The sequence below is a fragment of the Colias eurytheme genome, chromosome 1 (genome assembly GCF_061535395.1).
Source record: "Colias eurytheme isolate Ceu_HAF_F1 chromosome 1, ilColEury1 Martin Lab GWU primary, whole genome shotgun sequence".
NCBI lineage: Eukaryota > Metazoa > Arthropoda > Insecta > Lepidoptera > Pieridae > Colias > Colias eurytheme.
The window spans coordinates 10,561,216-10,581,436 of record NC_142980.1 but is presented as its reverse complement, the minus strand read 5'-3'; the positions used below and the strand labels follow the sequence as shown (position 1 = coordinate 10,581,436).

General features: G+C 32.1%; 1 protein-coding gene across 2 annotated transcripts; it reads left to right on the top strand.

Moving 5' to 3' along the window:
- Positions 1-81: 81 nt before the first annotated feature.
- On the top strand, positions 82-14,151 carry LOC149911211 (uncharacterized). Of its 2 annotated transcripts, XM_090104193.1 has the most exons (12): positions 82-350; positions 529-1,277; positions 1,384-1,444; positions 1,541-1,623; positions 1,939-2,020; positions 3,449-3,617; positions 8,784-8,834; positions 8,914-8,982; positions 9,111-9,225; positions 9,554-9,787; positions 10,757-10,933; positions 11,538-14,151. In XM_090104193.1, exons 2-11 carry the CDS (start codon positions 545-547, stop codon positions 10,924-10,926), a joined length of 1,767 nt encoding a protein of 588 aa, XP_089960319.1. In that variant the 5' UTR covers positions 82-350; positions 529-544; the 3' UTR covers positions 10,927-10,933; positions 11,538-14,151. The 2 variants fall into 2 exon arrangements, with proteins under 2 accessions (XP_089960319.1, XP_089960326.1); XM_090104200.1 differs by lacking the exon at positions 82-350 and having other exon boundaries at positions 473-1,277.
- Positions 14,152-20,221: the final 6,070 nt, after the last annotated feature.

Genomic DNA, 20,221 nt, shown 5'->3' with positions numbered 1-20,221 from the left:
TAGAAACTGCTCGCAGATGTGGCAACACTGCTCATTGAATGAAGTATGAACAATTGGATTTGGATATGGATGGCATCGCCTTTCGCCATTTTGTAGAGTTGTTATTGATCGTTGATGTCGAATCACGAATGAAATTGACTTCGTTACTATCGTGGTGTACTGCTGATAGAATGTTAATTAAGTCCAAACCATATCTTAGGGCTTAATTCTTAAAACTAATCATATTTTTTCAACACTAGTCCAGCTGTTATGAATTTAAAGTGATGTGGAAAGTTGTCCCAGTACAAAGTTAAACGTGCAATATTTTTTTTTATTATTGAGTTTTGTAAGATACCATATAAATAAACACGGTAAATATTTTGACTGAAAACATTTAATTTTAATTACTATTACTATTTTTTATTCAAATTGATAACCTATAAAATCGGGTGTCTTAACTCTTATACAACTTAAAATAATAATTTAAGAAGTAGTACCTACAGTAGAGCTACTAATAATATGATCATTTTTATTTTCTATTTATTATAGTAGCATTGATGATGAAATGAGCAGTAGCAATGAGCAAGATGGCTCTCAGCCACCAGTAACGACGCAATCACCAAAACCTGCCTCTCCAGTTGGCAAAAACAAAAAAAAGGAAATATGTAGAAAATTTGTTTGGGGCACATGCAACAAAGGTGCTGCTTGTAAATTTCGCCATGAACTCGATTTCGAGAAAGTGAAAGAGACTGTAATATTCTGTCATGATTATCAAAACCGCTCTGGTTGTACACGTGAAAATTGTACCTACCTACATACAACGAAAGAAGAACAGAATTTATTTTATGCTACTGGAAAATTGCCAAAAATATTAGCAGATAGGCATGCTAACATTTCTGCTGAAACAATACCACAAATTGCAATGTTTATTAAAGAGACTCTAATGGGAGCTTCACCACCAGCAGCAGTGACAGCTCAATCTACCATGCCTGTAGTTGGACCAATGCCTCCACCACCGTTAGCGGGACCTATGTATCCACCAGGAATGGCGATCAGGCCTGGCCCTCCAATGATGGCTACGCCTGTTGTACCTCCCTGCCCGCCTCCAGGTCCTCCTCCTGGTCCTGCACCTCCAGGTCCCCTTGGACCACCTGGGCACCCCTGTCCTCCCCCGGGTCTAGGCCCTTCAACAGTTCCCACAGTACCTGTAATGCCTATTCAGCACTTGCCTCCCCCACCTCCCCCACCTACACAAAATTCTGCTACAGTTACACAGGCCACACCCCCAGTTTATACAGGTTAGCATTTCATAAAAATATTATTTTACCAAAAAATGGTCACTTGTTTTTAACTTGCATTATACTTTATCTTTCAGTGTAAATCTGATCTTTGTTTAATTTCCAGCACCAACTAATCCAAGTGGAGCTTTTAATTTGAACCAACCACCACCTGCAGTTCCAGCAAAGTATGAATATAATTTTAATTAAAATGAATATTTTATTTAGCTGAAGTAAAATAAAAAAATAAAATTCACTAAATGTTCGATACTAAAAATGTACAGGTTTGATGCGAGTAAACCACCTCCACCATTACTTCAGGTACAAAATGGAACATTAAAACGTCCAGCATCAAGTGACCTTGAAGGTAAGATTTAAATATGATATCTATGCGCGCAATCATAAGCATAGCGAGTTTTATGGCAAAAAAGAAAGATAATTACATCCTTTGTTATACAAATACATCAATAATTTAAACAAAAGAATAATTGTAAAGTGTAGATTTGTTATTAACAAATGCATGAAATAATTTTAAGAAATTCATAGCAGTATCTGTGATGTAATCAAGCAATATTATTCACATGGTATAATTTTAATTTTTTTTTATAAAAGTGATGTTGTGTTGTAATGTACTTGGTTCATTTAATGGCAAAAGCTATGCGCTAATTGACTTTGTTCTCAGCTGGGCCAAGCAAAGTGCGAAAAGAGGACGACTCTAATATTTCTGACTCAATGTGTGATACCTGCAAGCAGCGACAAATCAGGTTTGAAAACTATGCAGAAGCAAAAGCTTTGCGAATCTTTAATTATAAATATGGTAAAAGAACAAATGACACAGGTCTGCGATTATTGATATAGTATATAAATAATATATTAATTATGAATTCCTGGCATTAATTTTGGCAAAATAAGTGCAAATGCATTTTGTCTTGAGCGAAGAAAGATTTTCCTTGCATTTTATTTGTTGCTATGGAAAAAAACTCTGCAAATTTTGTTCAAAGTCATACCTAGATTATGATATTATATATTTTTTAAGTACTCTCTTTTAAGAAGCTTAAATATAATAAGATTTGTTATTGCAATGCAAACCAATCATCCTATAGAGGTTGTAGTCTTAAATTGACGTGTAATTTTAAATAGAACTTTTGCATTCGTAATTCAATTACTGATCTTTAATTATACATTTCGCAGACCTGTGTAATTTATTTTTAAATATATCAAAATTTTAAAGCGGGAATTGAACCCTTGACTTTACACATGATTGTTGTAAAGAGACAGTTTTCACTTGTTTCGAATCCACGACTTCCTGATTGTAAAGCAAACATACATAAATATAATATAGTTAAATTGAATGTATATTATAACACTATTATTTATATAGTTGTGTTCTAAATGGAATTAATAACAATAGGTACTTATATATTTTTATTGTTTTTGTTCAGACACTATTTTAATTGGCAATTGTTAAAAAATAAATATATTTCAGATAAAATTTGTTATACAATTTCAAGTTAGCTTACAAGATTATTAACATGCAAATAAACTTCCTAGACATGTTGTTTTAACTTGCCTGCAAATTTTTATCCTAAGTTTTAAATGTGGCGAGTTTCATACATTCTTCGCAAAAATAGTTGGTGCACCTAACATTATAAGATTTTGTCTCCATCTGCAAAATTTAAGAATAATAAGCTTTTGCGTTTATTTTTATGTACTTATATTAGCATACATACTTATTTTTGTATCTATTTTGAAGTATATATTGTACTGCATGCTCTAGCTTTTTCTCTCAACGAAATTATGGAGTGCGATAATTTTTTTTGTTGTAATTAATGAGAATGAGCTTTGCAAAACGATGATCTATTTCTGCTCTAAAATAATTCGCTGTCGCAAACAAATATTTTGACGTTGCTAAATGCGTCGCTTTTCTTTTTGTTAACATCTAAGGAATCTCTTCAACGAAAAGCGTTGCTCTTCCAAATTGCGCAGCGATATCAAATAATGTAATTTTATTTTATAAAAGGTATTTTCTTACTTTGTAATCTCTGAAACCTAGAAAAACAACGCACATTATTCGTAAATTGAAATTCATAATTTGGTTATGCATAGATATGTATTTTCTATTCTAATTGTATACATAGATGTGTAGATAGCAGACTTTAGGTCATATTTCTACAGTGACTTTGATATTTCAGAATAAAGGCAATAGAAAAGGAAATTGAAATCTTGGGAGCCCGTCAGGAGTATTATACTGTTATGTTCAAAAAGAAAATGGAGGAATATAATAGAAACGAGGAAATTTTCAAATCATTAGTTAATCCCGTACTTTTTGGATTGCTCATGGAGGGCATCGAGGGCAGCCAGGTAAAGTATTATATTTTATAACACATTTTAGGGGGCGTCCATTAATTACGTGAGGTGTTTTTTGTAAAAATTATTTTCATTTGAAATAACGCATTCAAGCACACGCAATGTGATTACACACAATATTTTAGTGTATGTATTTTATCATACCTATATATTACACATATCAAGTATTTAAATATTTTATTTCATATTTATATTCGTATTTAATTATAACACAAACATTCATCACACAAAAACACAAAAAATACAGACATGCATTACACTCATACAAAATAATTATAATATTTATTATTCTATGACATAGTCGCGGTATTTGCGTAGTATTCATGCCGCGACAAAATTATCACGGATCCAGCGGGTAGATCGTAATACATACTTCTTCATCAAGTTTCTTAATACGTAATTTAAAATAAAAACTAGTTCGATCTTAGTTACCGAATGCGCATCTTGTCAGTGTTTGTTAGTTCTTATATTTTTATATTCAAAGTGATTCTTGTGTCTATTAATTATTATATGGAATTCTTTCTCCTTCTATGTGGAGTTAATAAACGATAAACAAATTGTGAGTGTGTGTTTATTTCGTGCATAAAAGGTACTGTACTTTCATATTTATCTACCACACGCCCCTTCCGCTCGTGATGTAGCCAACTGAAAACAAAGCACACAAGATATGGTTTCCCTGCGAGTGAGTAATCTAAAAGTAGGGAATCGTATCATATTCTCTGTCGACGTAAGCACCAAATCAGTTTTACCCTTGTTACAAGTCAATTGGAGAACCAATACAGTGGTGGCTCAGTGGTAAGGACCTCGGACTTCAAATCGATAAGTTGAGAACAGACGAGCGAGCAAGAAATAGATTGATTTTTCAATTTATCTGCGCATGTTATAACGTCACCACTGCTCGAAACGGTGAAGGAAAACATCGTGAAGAAACCGACATGTCGAAGAATCAAAAAGTTCTAAGACATGTGCCGTCTACCAACCCGCACTTGGCCAGCAGATTAGGCCCGTACTGCTGTAAGCATATATGGGCTTATAATTCACACAATCAATCGAAAAATTAAAAGTCTGAATTAAAGAAATACTCTTAGGTTGACAAAACAAAAATCCGACCCATTCCTGAGATAAACACCAAATTTATATTTTTAAAAGACAGAATTCAAGATCAAAGTTGGAAATAACATTTCCTTTAATATGTATAGGTGGTACCGATTTTGAGATAAATAATTCTTTCAAACTACATAATTGCATGTCACACACTCTTAATTTAAACCCGTTTTCTCCTAACATTTTCCTGTGTCTAGCTGAAAAAAAAAATCGTGATTTACCGTGACACCTGTCCCCGTTTGAATGCCTAACGTAATGAATGGATGCTGCCTTACTGAAATATTTCATGACCGGAATTTCTTACTCTTATGTTCAGAATATAAAGCCAATTAGAAATATGTAGTATTATTGAAACATATCTTTCTTTAATACCGTGTTGTTTATTTAATTTATTTACACGTATCGTACAAATGTTAATATGTAGTTGCAATACCGATTTATCATGTGTTTATTGCAATACGTGCAGCGTTACGCAGGTAAAGGCCGGCCACTCACGTTCTTGCTGCAGAGGCACTATTGGAACAATCTCGGTTGGTCGGTGGTCGAAGCAATTTCACTTGTTCTCTAAATTGCCCCTGCTGTAGGTACGTGAGTAGCCGGTTAAAGGTGGGTCCACACTTGATAGTTTTCGCGTATCACATCTCCTTCGCGTAGCATCGACGCGTATAATGTTTGCTAGTGTGGACGCAAAATGATCGCGATCATGATACACCGATGATACACCATGATACATCGGGGTGTATCATGATACACTTCGTGTCGTATCGGATACGCGTATCGTGATCGGCAGAATGATCTAGTGTGGACGGATTTTGATACGGTGTCATGATATGGCTATGTCATTTGATACGTGATACGCCGCGATCCATTTTGAAGCGGTTTTTCCCCGATCATCAAAAGCGATACGCAATGCCAACACATGATGAGACAAGTTTGCATTCCCGTGTGTGCGTGATTTAATACGGTGTCATGATTCATGACACCGTATTAAACTGCGTCCACATAAGGTCCTGCCGATCATGATACGCGTATCCGATACGACACGTATCAGAGGCGCGGTTCATAGCGATAGGGGTGTATCATGATACGAAGTGTACCTCGATCGCGATCATTTTGCGTCCACACTAGCAAACATGAACGCGTCGATGCTACGCGACGGAGATGTGATACGCGAAAATGATCAAGTGTGGACCCACCTTAAGATAAAACTTATTTTTTCGCTGAAAATTGTGATAAAAGTATTTTTAACGGGAATGACGGGAAGTTTTGATATTTCAATTAAGTTTTTTTACTAATTTTCGTCTGAATGGAATTGTATATCTAGTTGCTGTATATAGGCCAAATGGATGAAATACTTAATTTTTATTTATAGATTTGTCAAAGTTTTGTAACCGAAGCAGTGGATAGATATACATATACATTAAAAAAAATCGACGTAAAGCTATTATTATTTAGCTAGATTATTTACGGTGACATACTTTCTGTGAAAGTACATTGAACCGTCGATGGGTTCCTAAAAATATACCTACGTGTTCCACATTATCTATTTCGAAAGAGTCGTCACATAAGTCACTATAAAACAACAGCAAGTCTACTTGCCTTTTCGATAAAATAATTATCTAAGCATCAATGAAGAAATTGGGATGTTACCTAGTTTGTAATACTTTAACTTATACAATATATTAAAAAGTAACATCCCATATACCATACGTATATTGTGAAATCTTTATGACCTAAGTATATACCTTAGTAGAGATTCCCATATTCGCATGTTAGTGTGAAATAAGCCGTTCCAAACGGTTTATAGGTATTTTCCGTACTATTGTATTCTTTTTAAGGGCTATTTACTATGGGTCTATACATCAGATTCACTCAATAGACCGGGAGATGAAGGATGGCCGTTCTTTAGGGATCTAATAACGTAATAACAAAAAGGGAAATAATATTGTCATTGCGGTGGCAACGGGCGGCCGCGGCGGTCGGATCGCGTGGGCGTCAATCGAATGTGCTGGAAAACAGCGAAAATGGAACGATTTGTTCCAGTACAATTTTTGTATTCCGATAGATGATAAAAAGAGAGATTGGTAGTGCAATGCTATACTTTTCAGGTTGACGAAAAGACGTTACTGAAAAAAAAAAACAATTGAACCATTTATTTAACCAACAGAATCTTCACCTTCCAAATGGAACGGAAGGAGTTAGACGATTTGCACCAGTATCGCGTTTGGATTTTTGAAAAGTATTTTATATACCTAATATGACAGTTTTTATACTACCCATGCTTTATTAGGAAAAAAATACTTGAAAAACATAATTACATATTTAAAGTTTTCCAAAGAGCAAATTACATGAAATTCGTAACAAATAATAATTATTTTTTGTTTGGCAATTTTCGAACGCACTATGCTATTATTAACATTAGTCATATACAACACAAAACAAGATTTGTTTATAAACGATCCTACATAGGTACATACAGCGCATGTTTAATAAAATATAATATCGACTTCACGGTTCTCAGGGTCTCCCTGCACTCCACGTGTTATTATTAAAGTAGGTTAGGCACACGTGTAATTCTCGCAGAGGACGAACTAGGAAGGTGAGCCCCTCCCCTCCTAATCGCCGCCTGGAGTTTATGAAAGAATTACAAATTTGTCTTTATAAATAGCTTTTTTTCTTTGATAATCTTTCTTCATCATCTTTAAGTTAATTGTTTTAGAGATCGATGTATATTAATGGTTCAATTTTAATTTCCACTAATATGCGCTACGGTCTACGAACAGAAGATCGTGTTCGTTTATTTGATTAAGTCAAAATGTGTTGTATTTTCATTTTAATAAATGGTAACCTACATAGTACATACATTGTTATTTTTTCAATCATATGGTTAAATTATCTTAAATTGAAACAAAGCGGGGAATTGATGGGTACCTATTGAAACAAAGCGGGGAATTGATAGGTACCTACTAGTTACTACCTACTTTGATACGAATGCAACGGTAAAATCAATACCGTCTCGTCTGGCGTCCTTTGTTGAATACGATGTCGGACTGCGCAGTTTATTGATCGTGTATTTTGAAATCAAACAATTTAAAAATCTGTTTGTCGGGAAACTTTTCAGTTTACCAAAAATATTATTTACTAGATTTCCGCCCGCGGCTTCGCCCGCGTTTTCAAAGGAAAACCCGCATAGTTCCCGTTCCCGTGGGATTTCCGGGATAAAACCTATCCTATGTGTTAATCCAAGTTACCCTCTATATGTGTGCTAAATTTCATTGTAATCGGTTCAGTAGTTTTTACGTGAAAGAGTAACAAACATCCATACTTACAAACTTTCGCCTTTATAATAGTATTAAGATTAAGATTTCTTCTGCGAAAAATGACTAGGTTTGGTTCATTTTGATTTTTTAATTTATATTACATAATTCTTGTAGTCCATTGAATTGTACATTAAAATTTTAAAGGATCGAATTTTGCATTTTAGAGGGGACGCAATTTTATTTTTGAGACATAGGGGGGACCGATAGAAGCTTAACCCCAAGTTTGTGGGGTCGGTCGCTTCCATTGTCTCCCGGCCACCATCTTGGAAATGTGCACTTTGCGCCAGTGAGAAAATTTCTATAAAAATAGTTTACTCTATTAGTCCGGTATCCATCTCCCATTTTTGCAAGTGATTACTATCAAGCTAATTTTTCGTGAGTAGCTTTATTTTGAGGAGATGCCCAATAATTTCATGTACGAAACTCTCGATTGTGGTAGCTAACAGAGGAAACAAGGATAAAATATTTTGATTTGATGGTTCTCTCTGAAAATGGGCGATGGATCCCGGACTATGTAACTTTTTTATACATTTTCCTAAAATTACCCGGACCAATCTTGTAGTCCGGTCTTTTGAGGAAACTTTTTCTCTATATTTTTTTTTATTTCAATCAATATTCATGTGAATCCGGTCAAAATATTTAACTAAAACTATCAATTAGCGAAAACTGTTCATAATGAAACTATCATTAAATTTTAACGTCCTTCATAATCTAACAATATATCCTTTTGTTACAGGAAGGATCACAAATTCATGATCTTTTGAATCAAAGTCAGTCTTATAATAATGTAAGTTGTTGCACGATGTCTGATATAACCCTTTTATTTATCAATCTTTTGTTTTATCTAATAATAAATCTATTTTCAGACAAATGACAGCCCATTACTGATGCAAGTGCTAGAATTTTATATGAATAACCACAATAACTCTGATTCAGTAAGTTTTTCTGCATAGTTTTTAGTAAATAAAAGAATGCTTAAATTAACTGAATAAATAAGAATTATTTTTTTCTATTTGACTAATTTTTGAATAATTTTTATTATTTTATTTGAATAATTTTTTAGAAACAAGCGACGTCCCCGCGAATAGAGGAGAGATTAAATACTTTGTTTACACAGTCAAAATCTGTTCCACATTCAAAGGCAGATCTATTATCTCTTCTAGAGAAGTTGTGCAGTGGTAAGTTATAATTATTATATTATAGTGTCCTCGGTATATGTTATTCCTACCCTATTGCCCTTTATCATGTTTTCTCTTAAAATAAATTTCTTTGTGCGTTAAAAAAATTGGCGAATTGGTCGAGCCGTTCTCGAGTTTTACGCTTAGCAACACATTTGACGATTGATTTTTATCATATAGAATAAAGATTATAAAAAATATATCCTAAAAATAATTGATTTAATCAATATTTTAAGTGAATCTAAATACCTAACGAAGTAAATTTTAGAATTTTACTAATTAAGAATGAAGTCTCTTCACACATTGTATTATGAATTTAATTTAACAGAAAATGACGAGAAGAAAAGCGACGTGGCGAAAGCGACGTCGAGTAGCAGTAGTAATAATAATAATAGTAGCTACCAAGTGTACCCGAACGGTCAAGAGCAAGCGGCGAACAGTAGGGGGAGTAAGGTGAAGACGTGTGTAGCGAGCACGCCGGTGACGTCATACCCCGTGTACAACGCCCCACCGCCGCCTTTGTCGAGAGCGTACGCACCGACCGCGCCGCCGCCTTTACCAAGTACGTAAGACACTACACAGAATACATAATAGTAGCTAAACGTTACAGAACGGACACTCTCCGCCTCCCGCCAAAATTAAACACTTATGTCACCCCCCACGATCAGGCTATAAATGGTCCACATTTTTCTACAAGGACGATACGCAACGAAGATTGACAACATTAATCAAATTGACTTTAGTAATTTAATTATTTTGGTTTGTGATTATCGTTTTTCGTAGAAAATGGTTAGATATTGTGATCGAAATATTGTGCAAGAAAAACTCAATTCTTTTGTTACGCTAGTCACAAATGTGCCAACCATAAAGCGTTAACACACACCTTTGCAGTCTCTACAGTGTGACTGTGAAAATGATAATTTTGTATGGAGTGTCCGGGGTGTGACACTACTGTATTATATTCTAGCGAGTCCATGGGTGCAATTATACATTTTATATTGATATAAACCATCATGCTGAATGATCCTGATACGTTGGGACAGAAAGATAGGCCCAGTTCCGCTAAGATAGATGTTTTTATTTTTAACTTCCAAAAATTGAAGTGAAAGTGAAGGTTAAAATTTAAATCCGGGAATCATTAAAATCGATTCCGGGTATTCTTGAGTTATAAGTGATCGAATTAACGTGACTATGTTGGATTATATTATGCTGTGGCAATTCTTTAGTGTACAGTCTACCTTCATACACATTTCACGTGCGTTTCACTCGACAAAAGGACAGAAGTAAATTTCATAAAAAAAAGACGGGTTGCACTCCGGGAGTGCCGGCAGAAGTGAAAACTTGATTATTAACGTTGAGCATGTTTGATTTTCCGTCTTACGCTTTTTCGATCAGGTCACGTGTCCTGACGCGAGTTTAAGATTTTATACCCATTACGGAAAAAGTGCTCAACGCCGCTAAAGAAGTTTTCACTTCAAAAATGTGATTATTATTTTTGATGTAATATTATAGATATAAATTATTGTTTTAGATACATCAATGGCATCGTACAGCCAACAGAACGGTGTGCCCTGTACCCAGACACTGGTGTCGAAGCCGGGCCCGTGTGTTCCTCCGCCTCCGCCTACGAACCAAAGGTACCCGTCGTATAACACGGGCCCTTACCCCCCGCCAACTCCGTATTATAACCCGTATCAGTAGCATTGGGGTAAGTTAAAAGATTACATAATAGTTATTGTCGCTCATTGAACGAAAAATTTCTCAAAACCCGTCGTGTTCACCTTAATAGATACATATTTCGAAATTCGTCACATGGCTCTAATGAAAACGCTAACGATACCTTGTGACAATCATAGAAAGTAGTTCGTGTCGTGGCTGACATGCTATTTATAGACCGGGAGATATTGACACAAAATTTCGAGTCATTTGTAACAGGATGGCGGTTCTACAGGGGTCTTAGTACGCAATGACAAAAAGAAAAATGATGGTGTGAACGCTGGTCCCGGCGGCTTAGTCGCGTGGGCGTTAGTTGAACTCGTCGGAAAAAAAGCGAACCGCCAGCCTGTTACAAATGACTCGAAATTTTGTGTTAACGATACGTTGTCGCAATTAATTTGGTTAACCATAACACAAGAGGATCTGTAAATGTCGCTGACATTTATCTTGATCTCGACGTGTGGTGATTGAATTTTTCGCTCAATTAATGATTACGGACTTTGAGCGTTTTTTTCGGCTCTTCTCTGTAGAAACTGCTTTATTTTTTTTTTTATAATAATTGACTTGAATAACAAAACAACATTTGTATTTTTCAGGGAAAATCGCCTGCGCGATATTGACACGGACTACTAGTGTTAGTCTAAGAGATAAGTGTGAATGTGTAAAGCATATTTTAAGAACAATTACTATAAGGTTATGATATTGACTATATTTTATCCATTTATTCCAATTCAATATTAACAGTAGATATAAAAATTTGTACATATATGGTTTAGAAATATTGATCTGTTGTCTTGTTATTGACAATTATGGGACGAAATATGTTGAATTGTATATTTTATGATGACATTATCTTATATGTCGTGTGTGACATATCGGTGAAATGTGTTTGGGGATAGATAATAAAACTAAGTATTTTATAAAATTATTGACTAACATCTCATATTGACAAAAGTCGCGAATTTCACGTCCTACTTTAAATATAAGCTCGCAAACAGGATATCAAATATTATTGACGATTTATTCCATGTATTTGTCGGCGGCCAATTATTAATAAAATCAATCTGTTTATAACATGACAATAGACAATAATTTTACGTGAATATACAAAAATGCATATTAAATAGATATAAGAACAAATGTTTACGTATACAGTGCGACGGGACTCTGATATTTTTACATCAACATTCGATTTATTATCAAGATAATAGGGATGAAATAGAAAAGCGCTTATTGTTATTAACGTACATATTTATAAAACATGGGTTAGATGTAGAGCCTCACGTTTACAATATTATAAAGATGAAATTACTTTTATCTTGATCAAAGTATATTTTATCATATTTCTGGTATTTTTATAATTTCAATCTGATCATAATTCTGATGAAAATATAAACTAGCATCATACTGAGCTTTAAACATATGCGAAATGATTAATAATAATAGATATTGATTTGATTGATTAATGAGTTAGATCTTTTTATTGCTGTTTTATCTAGGGACTATTATGAACCATATCAAAAATCAATAAGTAATAATGGCATGATTCAATGAAATAAATCATCAAATATATTTAATTATATTATTGTAAACGTGTGGCTATGTCGGATAACATCCAGTAATAATTATAAGATAATTTTATATGTGATTATTCTTAAGATCAACAAATGTTTGTTATTTATTTTGTACAACGCATATTATGTGTGTAGATAGTCATTTTAATATTTTTACATACTCCGGTTTCCGGAATTAAATAGATATTTTTAAATAGTAAAAAAATAATATGATTTTATCCAATATATACAATTTTAAAGAATTTCGTAAATTAATATGACACAGCTTCAAAGTTCCACAAGGGTTTTTAGTAAGCTTATTGAATTCAAAATTTAATTTGATATTTGTAAATTCATACTTTATGCACTTTAATCCGTTCATAAGACGCAAGTAAGCGTGTAATAAGAAACCATAAAGGTGTTTGATGATATTATACTAATGTCTTCAGATATAAATAATTGAGTGAGGTATAGAAAAATATTTAGATACGTTACGCAAGTTATGAGGAAACTATTAACAAAAGCATGGATTTATTTGAATGTTATGCCTTGCTGAAAGTCGATCAAAAATAAAAATAAAGCTTCATTAACAATTAATTATTAAAATTGTAATATTACACCATTCGATAGTGTCTATTATTAAAATTTTACCCTAGTAGAAGTATTCCAAAAAATTTAATAAATAAATGTATACTTTCATAAGTGTTATAAAACATGGAAGTGCAGTTGTGATTCTATTCTTTTGATATACTAACCGTTATTCCATTAAATTATGAACTTTCATACTTTTTCGTGGTCTGCTTCTACTGCTTAAATGATTAAATACTATATAATAAATAGACACAAAAAAAAAAACACTTGGTTGATTTTCCGTTAGGTATAAACATTCTCGTTCATGTACTATTGCGTATCTTCTTAAATATCTTTCTATTTTGCTAGGACATTCATCTGGTTAGGAAAATACTTGGAAAACTTACCATGTATGAGGTGCAGCGAATATTTTTATATTCAGTTTGTATCGAAGCTAAAACTATAGATACATAATATCTCATTATTTAATGTTGCAAGCCAGACGTTTCATATTCGATAATATCATATTAATAGATAACATGTGTTTAAAGAAGCGAACAAATGAGAAATATAATCAGAACTTATTTAAAGACGAAACTCTCTTGTAGATAAACTAAACCGAATCATTATTTATTTTTGAACAATACCAAATCGATCACGTTATCATAATAAATAGGTATTTCCTCTCCATATGTATATATAAATATAAGAAAAGCATTCCTGTATTATTACACTAATCGAACGTGTCTCTAACATTGATTATTATAATAAATATACGGTATATATAAATTATTAAACAATTTTTTATTAGCAAAGCAACTGAGACAGACTAGTGTTGCTAGTGTTCATGGGTGGTTAACATTCAATGAACGACAGTATATTATAAAATCAATGTTAGAGGCACACAAAAGTAATGGGTTCGATTTAGGTAATTTAACTTTAAATAATGGTGACGGTTTTTTTATCAATCAAGCAATCACCTCTAGATTCGTTAATATTTCTCTTTCTAATAATATTTTTGGTGGTTAAATGCTCATTCAAAAATAAACTCTATGTAAGTGAGCCAGGAAATAAATTCCAATTTACAATTTAGCAGCACATTTTTCACATCACCATTTTATCGCAAAACTGTAATGGCAAGTACAAAATCCAAAATCTTTGATCACATGTGATAGTACAAGTACCTATCAGGCTAACTTGTGGTCCCTGCAACGTTTTATTATTGTTACAACGCCTCTCACATCAATATGCATATGTTTTTTTTTTAAAGTTGGGGGGCTCCATTTTATGTCAATACTACATTTAAGATGTGACTTTATGTGTAAGTGTTAAGTGTTGTATTCATCTTATCGAGTCCACATTTTGCTGAAAGAAGCAATAATTGCTGATTAGCTTTCTCTATCTTGCAACCGGTTTTGACGAATAACCTTAATTTTAAATATAACTGTGTTGTGTATATGTATATGTTTCCTGTAGTCTTCCGGTAGTAGAGCGAACAAGCAGTCATCAATAATAAATTAGTCCAAGGTTTATGTGGGACACTACTTACAACAAGCCAAATGATACGAATACAAAATTAGCTACTTTTGTGTCTGTGTTATTGAATTGCAATACATTCAATCAACATCTGTTGATAATTAGGTATACATATATTATATTGTGACGATCCTATTCCTGTAAGATTTATTCCTCTATATCAAACGTTATATATAATGTATACCGTCAATTTGAAATTTGTTGTGAGTATGGTAATCTACGGACTATACACGATATCAATCTATTCTGATATTGTATTTGTATTGAGTAATTACATTCAGTATTGACACGTTATGGATATAGAGGCGTAGGTACGTAGAGGAGTCGATACAATCGGTTAGGCAGTTTGGAATGATCTAGACTCTTCTGGTTGGTTTCACAGCTTTTGGATGGTTTATCTTATCTTATCTGTCAGTTACAAAGAAAAATAATCTTTTTCAATGTTTTAAAGTAAAAAAAAAAGTTTTTAATATTATTAGGAAGCGGGAAACATCATCTTGGTACAAAAAGTGACCTCATACAACTGCAATTCATTGAATTTTTTAAAATGATCTATTATCTGTCTCTTTCCACACAAGAATAGTGTAAACCTGTATTATTATACCAATCGAAGTGTCCCTTATGTTAACTTTTTTATTGAAAAGTAATGTCTTTTTCTAATTTACATTTATTATAATTTGAAAAAAAAAATCTTAATACGAAAGGATTCTTCTCAAGATCAATTGCCGTCAGTAAAACTAAGGTGCTTTATTTATAATGCGCATCATAATTATTGTAAACAAAACAAGCATATCAAAGTGGACAAAATTAAATATTTACTGATTCCGCTCTCCGTTTGACATTACTTAAAAAAAAGTTTAATATTAGGGACACAAAATGAACGTTCAAGGAGCGAATGCTGAATGCAATGGGTAATAAACATTTTGAAAAATTTTATGATGCAGTTTTGATTATCTTCAAAATAAGCTAAAGAGTCCTTAAGGTCCGTAACTTACGTCCGTAAGGTCCGTACTTTTGTTATGTTGTGTGTTTAAAGAGACTAATAAGGCTAGCTATTTGAAGATAATAATTGATTTGCAGTAAATCGTCCAATAGGCCCGGTAGTGTCCGACTCGTGTCTGCGTCTAGAAATATTTTATGAAGAACTGCAAAATTATAAAATGATTTGAGCACCAAAGCATAAAGCAGCTCTAACCTCTAACAGAGGTGAATTTAATATCGACGATTTTAATATTTCTATTTTTTTACTGTAAACTATGTATAACGCGTTGTTTTGAAAGACTATATAATATGGGATATTAGAAGGTCTTAAGGAAATATTACGAAATAGGAGAAACGTGAAGCTTTATAGAGATCTTGTAGGTAAAGTGAAGGGTTAAATATTATTATTGTAGACTGTAGTGTAATATGAAACTGATACTGTATTCGTAATTTTTTCACCTCCTGAATAATATAATTAGTATTGAGTTTAAATACAGGACATTTCGTAAAATAATTGTAAACAAAAGAATTCAATGTTAAATTATATTTTAAGAATATATTATTGCTATATCCTGCGCGCCTTTCCGTTCTTTGAGACGGTATTATATCCCTCCAGGGTGAACTAAATTATAAGAAATTTTAATCTTTTTTTTTTTTTCAAAAATATTGATGCTATTATTTGGTCAACTATTCCATAACTAGGTTTCTTTTATGGTCATATAATCGCGCTATAGCGTGCAGTTGGACGTGTATTTGGCTATTTAGTCTTTAATTGTTTTATGGCAATGATATAGTAAAATGTATAAATGTTATCCTGAATGTGGGACGTAGTAGTGATTTCCAGCATTAGATTATGCTATTTTCTAAGTTCGATGATAAAATATTATTATTTTGCATGTGTAAAAATTATTAAAACCAAATGAATGAATTGTTTTAAATTATCTACGATTATAAGGTGCATACTTTAATTTTAATTGTTTAGTGTATACAGTTCGCGTCTTTAGATATAGAAGTGACTTATAGGTAAGATAGAAAACAATGTTATATGACAGATGCCCCAGATTCATCAGTACTAGTCTTTAAATTATTCACAAACGAACCATGTTTTATGCCGTTCACAATAAATGTTATTTACTTTTAATCCTAACAAATTTGTAACTATTCCAATTTTAAATGTGTTTTATGTAAAAAAAAAATACAGAATATATACCACAAATATAAAGCAGCGTATTGTTTAATTTGCTAGTCATTGAGCTCTTCCATAGTTTATGAAACTTTTAATCCAAAAATATTATGACAAAAGTATTAAGTACCCTATAACCACATAATACTTAATAATAGTAGCTAACGCTACTATAACTCTTGATATAATTTAAGCATTTTTAGCTCTTTAAATCGGATTTAAATCTCTTTAAATCGGTATAAATTTAATAAATATTTGAGAACCATCAAATCAAATAATTTTATCCTTGGCCTTGTTACCTCTGTAAGCTACCACAATCGAGAGTTTCGTACAGGAAATTATTGGGCGTCTCATCAAAATTAAGCTACTCACGGAAAATTAGCTTGATATTAATCACTTGCAAAAATGGACGAAGGATCCTGGACTATATTCGACTCCTCAAAAACGAAATAAAATATAGCCTTATAATTATTATGTGACTTCTCAATGGGTTTGACGCATTTGGTGCACTTCTCAACTTGAACACCATGCTCAAATGGTCAACTTAGCAACTGGTGCATTTCCCAAATGGTTCTCAAATTTTTTATAATCATATAAAAGTCACACGAAAGTTATAAAAAAGTGTGAGACAGATTTACCTACTGCAAAATCATGATAAAATAAAAATAATTTTAATTAAACTCTAACTACATAAACACTACATTTTTATTTTTTCAAAGATAAAGTCCCTCGAAAATAATAAAAATATCATTAAATAAAAAAAAGATCTGATATAATTATTATCTAGTTATAACCTGTCTTAATTTTTTTTAACTTCCGTGTGAATTTTTAATAATTTTAATCATCGAAAATTGTTGTACCTACTTAAAAGGTTAATTGTATTTTTAAGAAAATAACCTACGCAAAACCAAAGTTTCTTTCATTTTTAAACAATTTTTCCAACTCTCCACTCATCTTAAAAAGTGCTCATTTTGCTAAGTGCACCAATAATTGAGAAGTGCACCAGTTGCTAAGTTCACCATTTGAGCATAGTGTACACTGTACAAGTTGAGAAGTACACCAAATGGGTCGAACCCTAAAATGGGTAATGAGCAAGTATCTGAATATTTATTTTCACAATTCAAGCATAAAGTTCTATTATACCTACTTGCTATTGAATTCTGCTAGAATAAGTAACCATACAGAAAGGTGCGCAGTACTAAGGCATAATGAGCTAATTATTGTTTCTGTATATAATTAAATTCGCTTTACCCACAGCATAAAATTAAACAACACAACTAGATGATAGATGTAGAGTGCTAGAAGAAAAAGGCGCAATACTACGTTGTTGAAAATATCATAATTTGAACAGTAAGTGACCGAAAGACGATACATACTTACTAATAAATTATGTAGATCGAGAGGAATAAAACTAACTGTAAAATAGGGATAAGAATACGTAAATAAGTAAATTATAATAAAAAAACTATATTAGTCTTTGTAGTTTGTTATGATATAATCGTTGAATTAGAATAAGCATAATATTGATAAGTTTTTATTTAATTTGTAAAATATTTACAAGTAAACGTACATAAAATTATCACAAAACAGAAAAATGTAAGTAGGTACTTTAAACTAATGTAGATCGAGAAAATTATTTTTATCACCATACGTAAAAAACAGCAATAAAATTATGCCATGTAGGTACCTATATTATTGCAGGTAAAAGTTACATTTTTGTTACATAAATATTTAAATAGGTACAATAGTCGAAATTTTCACGTTTACCCAGTTCTTTGCTATGTTATTCTTTTTTATATTTTGTTTATCTTTATCTATTCAAGTTTAAGTTATTGACAAGTGTGGTAGTTCTATTTGATAGTAATTTTTGAGATATAAGTATGGCTCAAAAGTGATGTGCACATTTCGATTTTATGAATTAAAATATAAATCAGAAATATATTTTAAGATTATCACATACATAGACGTGAAGTATAAAAAATACATTGTTGTCCTGTTTATTATCAAATGAAAAACTTAGTCAAAAATGCATGAAAATTATACCTAATTTTATTTTTACATAATAACAGAATTACAGGTGAAATTGTTGATTCAATGTTATCATAAAAAATCTATGATTATAAAACTGGAAGGCGTAGTTAGGTAAAACTTACGCTATTTTTTCTTAATTTTATCACAATTTTCAGAGCGCTCTCAAAATTAATGATTTAGATAATATTATTATGTAATTCAATTAAAACAAAGGATCTTATAGCTTTATACATAATATAATCTGTTATCGCCTTTTAAAATTTCATCGTTTATTTTTATTTATAGCTTAGCTTTTAATATAAATATGTATGTCTAGTACCTGCAATTTATTTAATTTGATCAATTACATGTACAGTGTGTTGTTTATGAATTGACTTATATTATATATTATATAATCGACGTCAGTAATAATGAAATAGCCAATTGAACTGCGAGCAATAATTCATATTATTTTGTACTTGATAAACTAAGTCAAGGTTGATGTGCAACTTTAAAACAGATTTTGTATTCTACCTTTAGGTACTTTATACCTGGATAATGTAAATAATCATCAATATACAACAAAATAATTACACAACCAAGCATACATATATACCTAATGTACGTCACTTTTGGCTTATTCTATCTCCAATCTCCAGTAATTACAGTTTTTTATTCACAATTAATTTTATTTATTTATTTATTATCCAGCCATCTGTTAGATTAAATTAAAATATCTAGTTATAAGGAGTGCCGAATATGTAAGTTTAAGTCATTAAATATTTTGAGATGGCAAATTTTAGAAAATTAAATAAAATTTTCAGTGTCATGAAAGTTTTTTTATTTGATACCTACAATACTAATTCTGTGTTATCCTCATCCTTACAGAATGTAAAAAATACGATTTATGAATTACTAGCGACCTGCCCCGGCTTCGCACGGCACGGGTATAAAATATATAGTCGGGCGGCCGGCCGGTAAAGCCGCAAACGCTCAGTCCCGCAATTTTTAAATCTGTAAAGATCTGTATTAAATGAACAATGTATTCAAGGTATTTTATTGGTTAAGGATTAATGCTGTATTGGTTAAAATCGCTTCGAAAATTAGCCATTATTTGTCGTAAAAAGTAAATGACAAAAAAGAGTTATTGTGGGTTATCCATAAGAGATAGACATAATATACCATCACGGACTTTTCTGTAGATCTTTTCAATGTGTATAATACTTAGTACATTATTTTGATAAATATCGTAGGGTTCAGCCTGCGTTTGCAATGTAAGCGGAAAAAAAAATGTAATTTTTTACGACATCACATTAGAAACCTCAAAAATAACAGTACTTCTCCACTATTTAATGGATGTTATTATACCTTCCTCTTGAATCACTCTATCTATTAAAAAATGGTCGTAGCGTGATGATATATAGCCTATAACCTTCCTCGATAAATG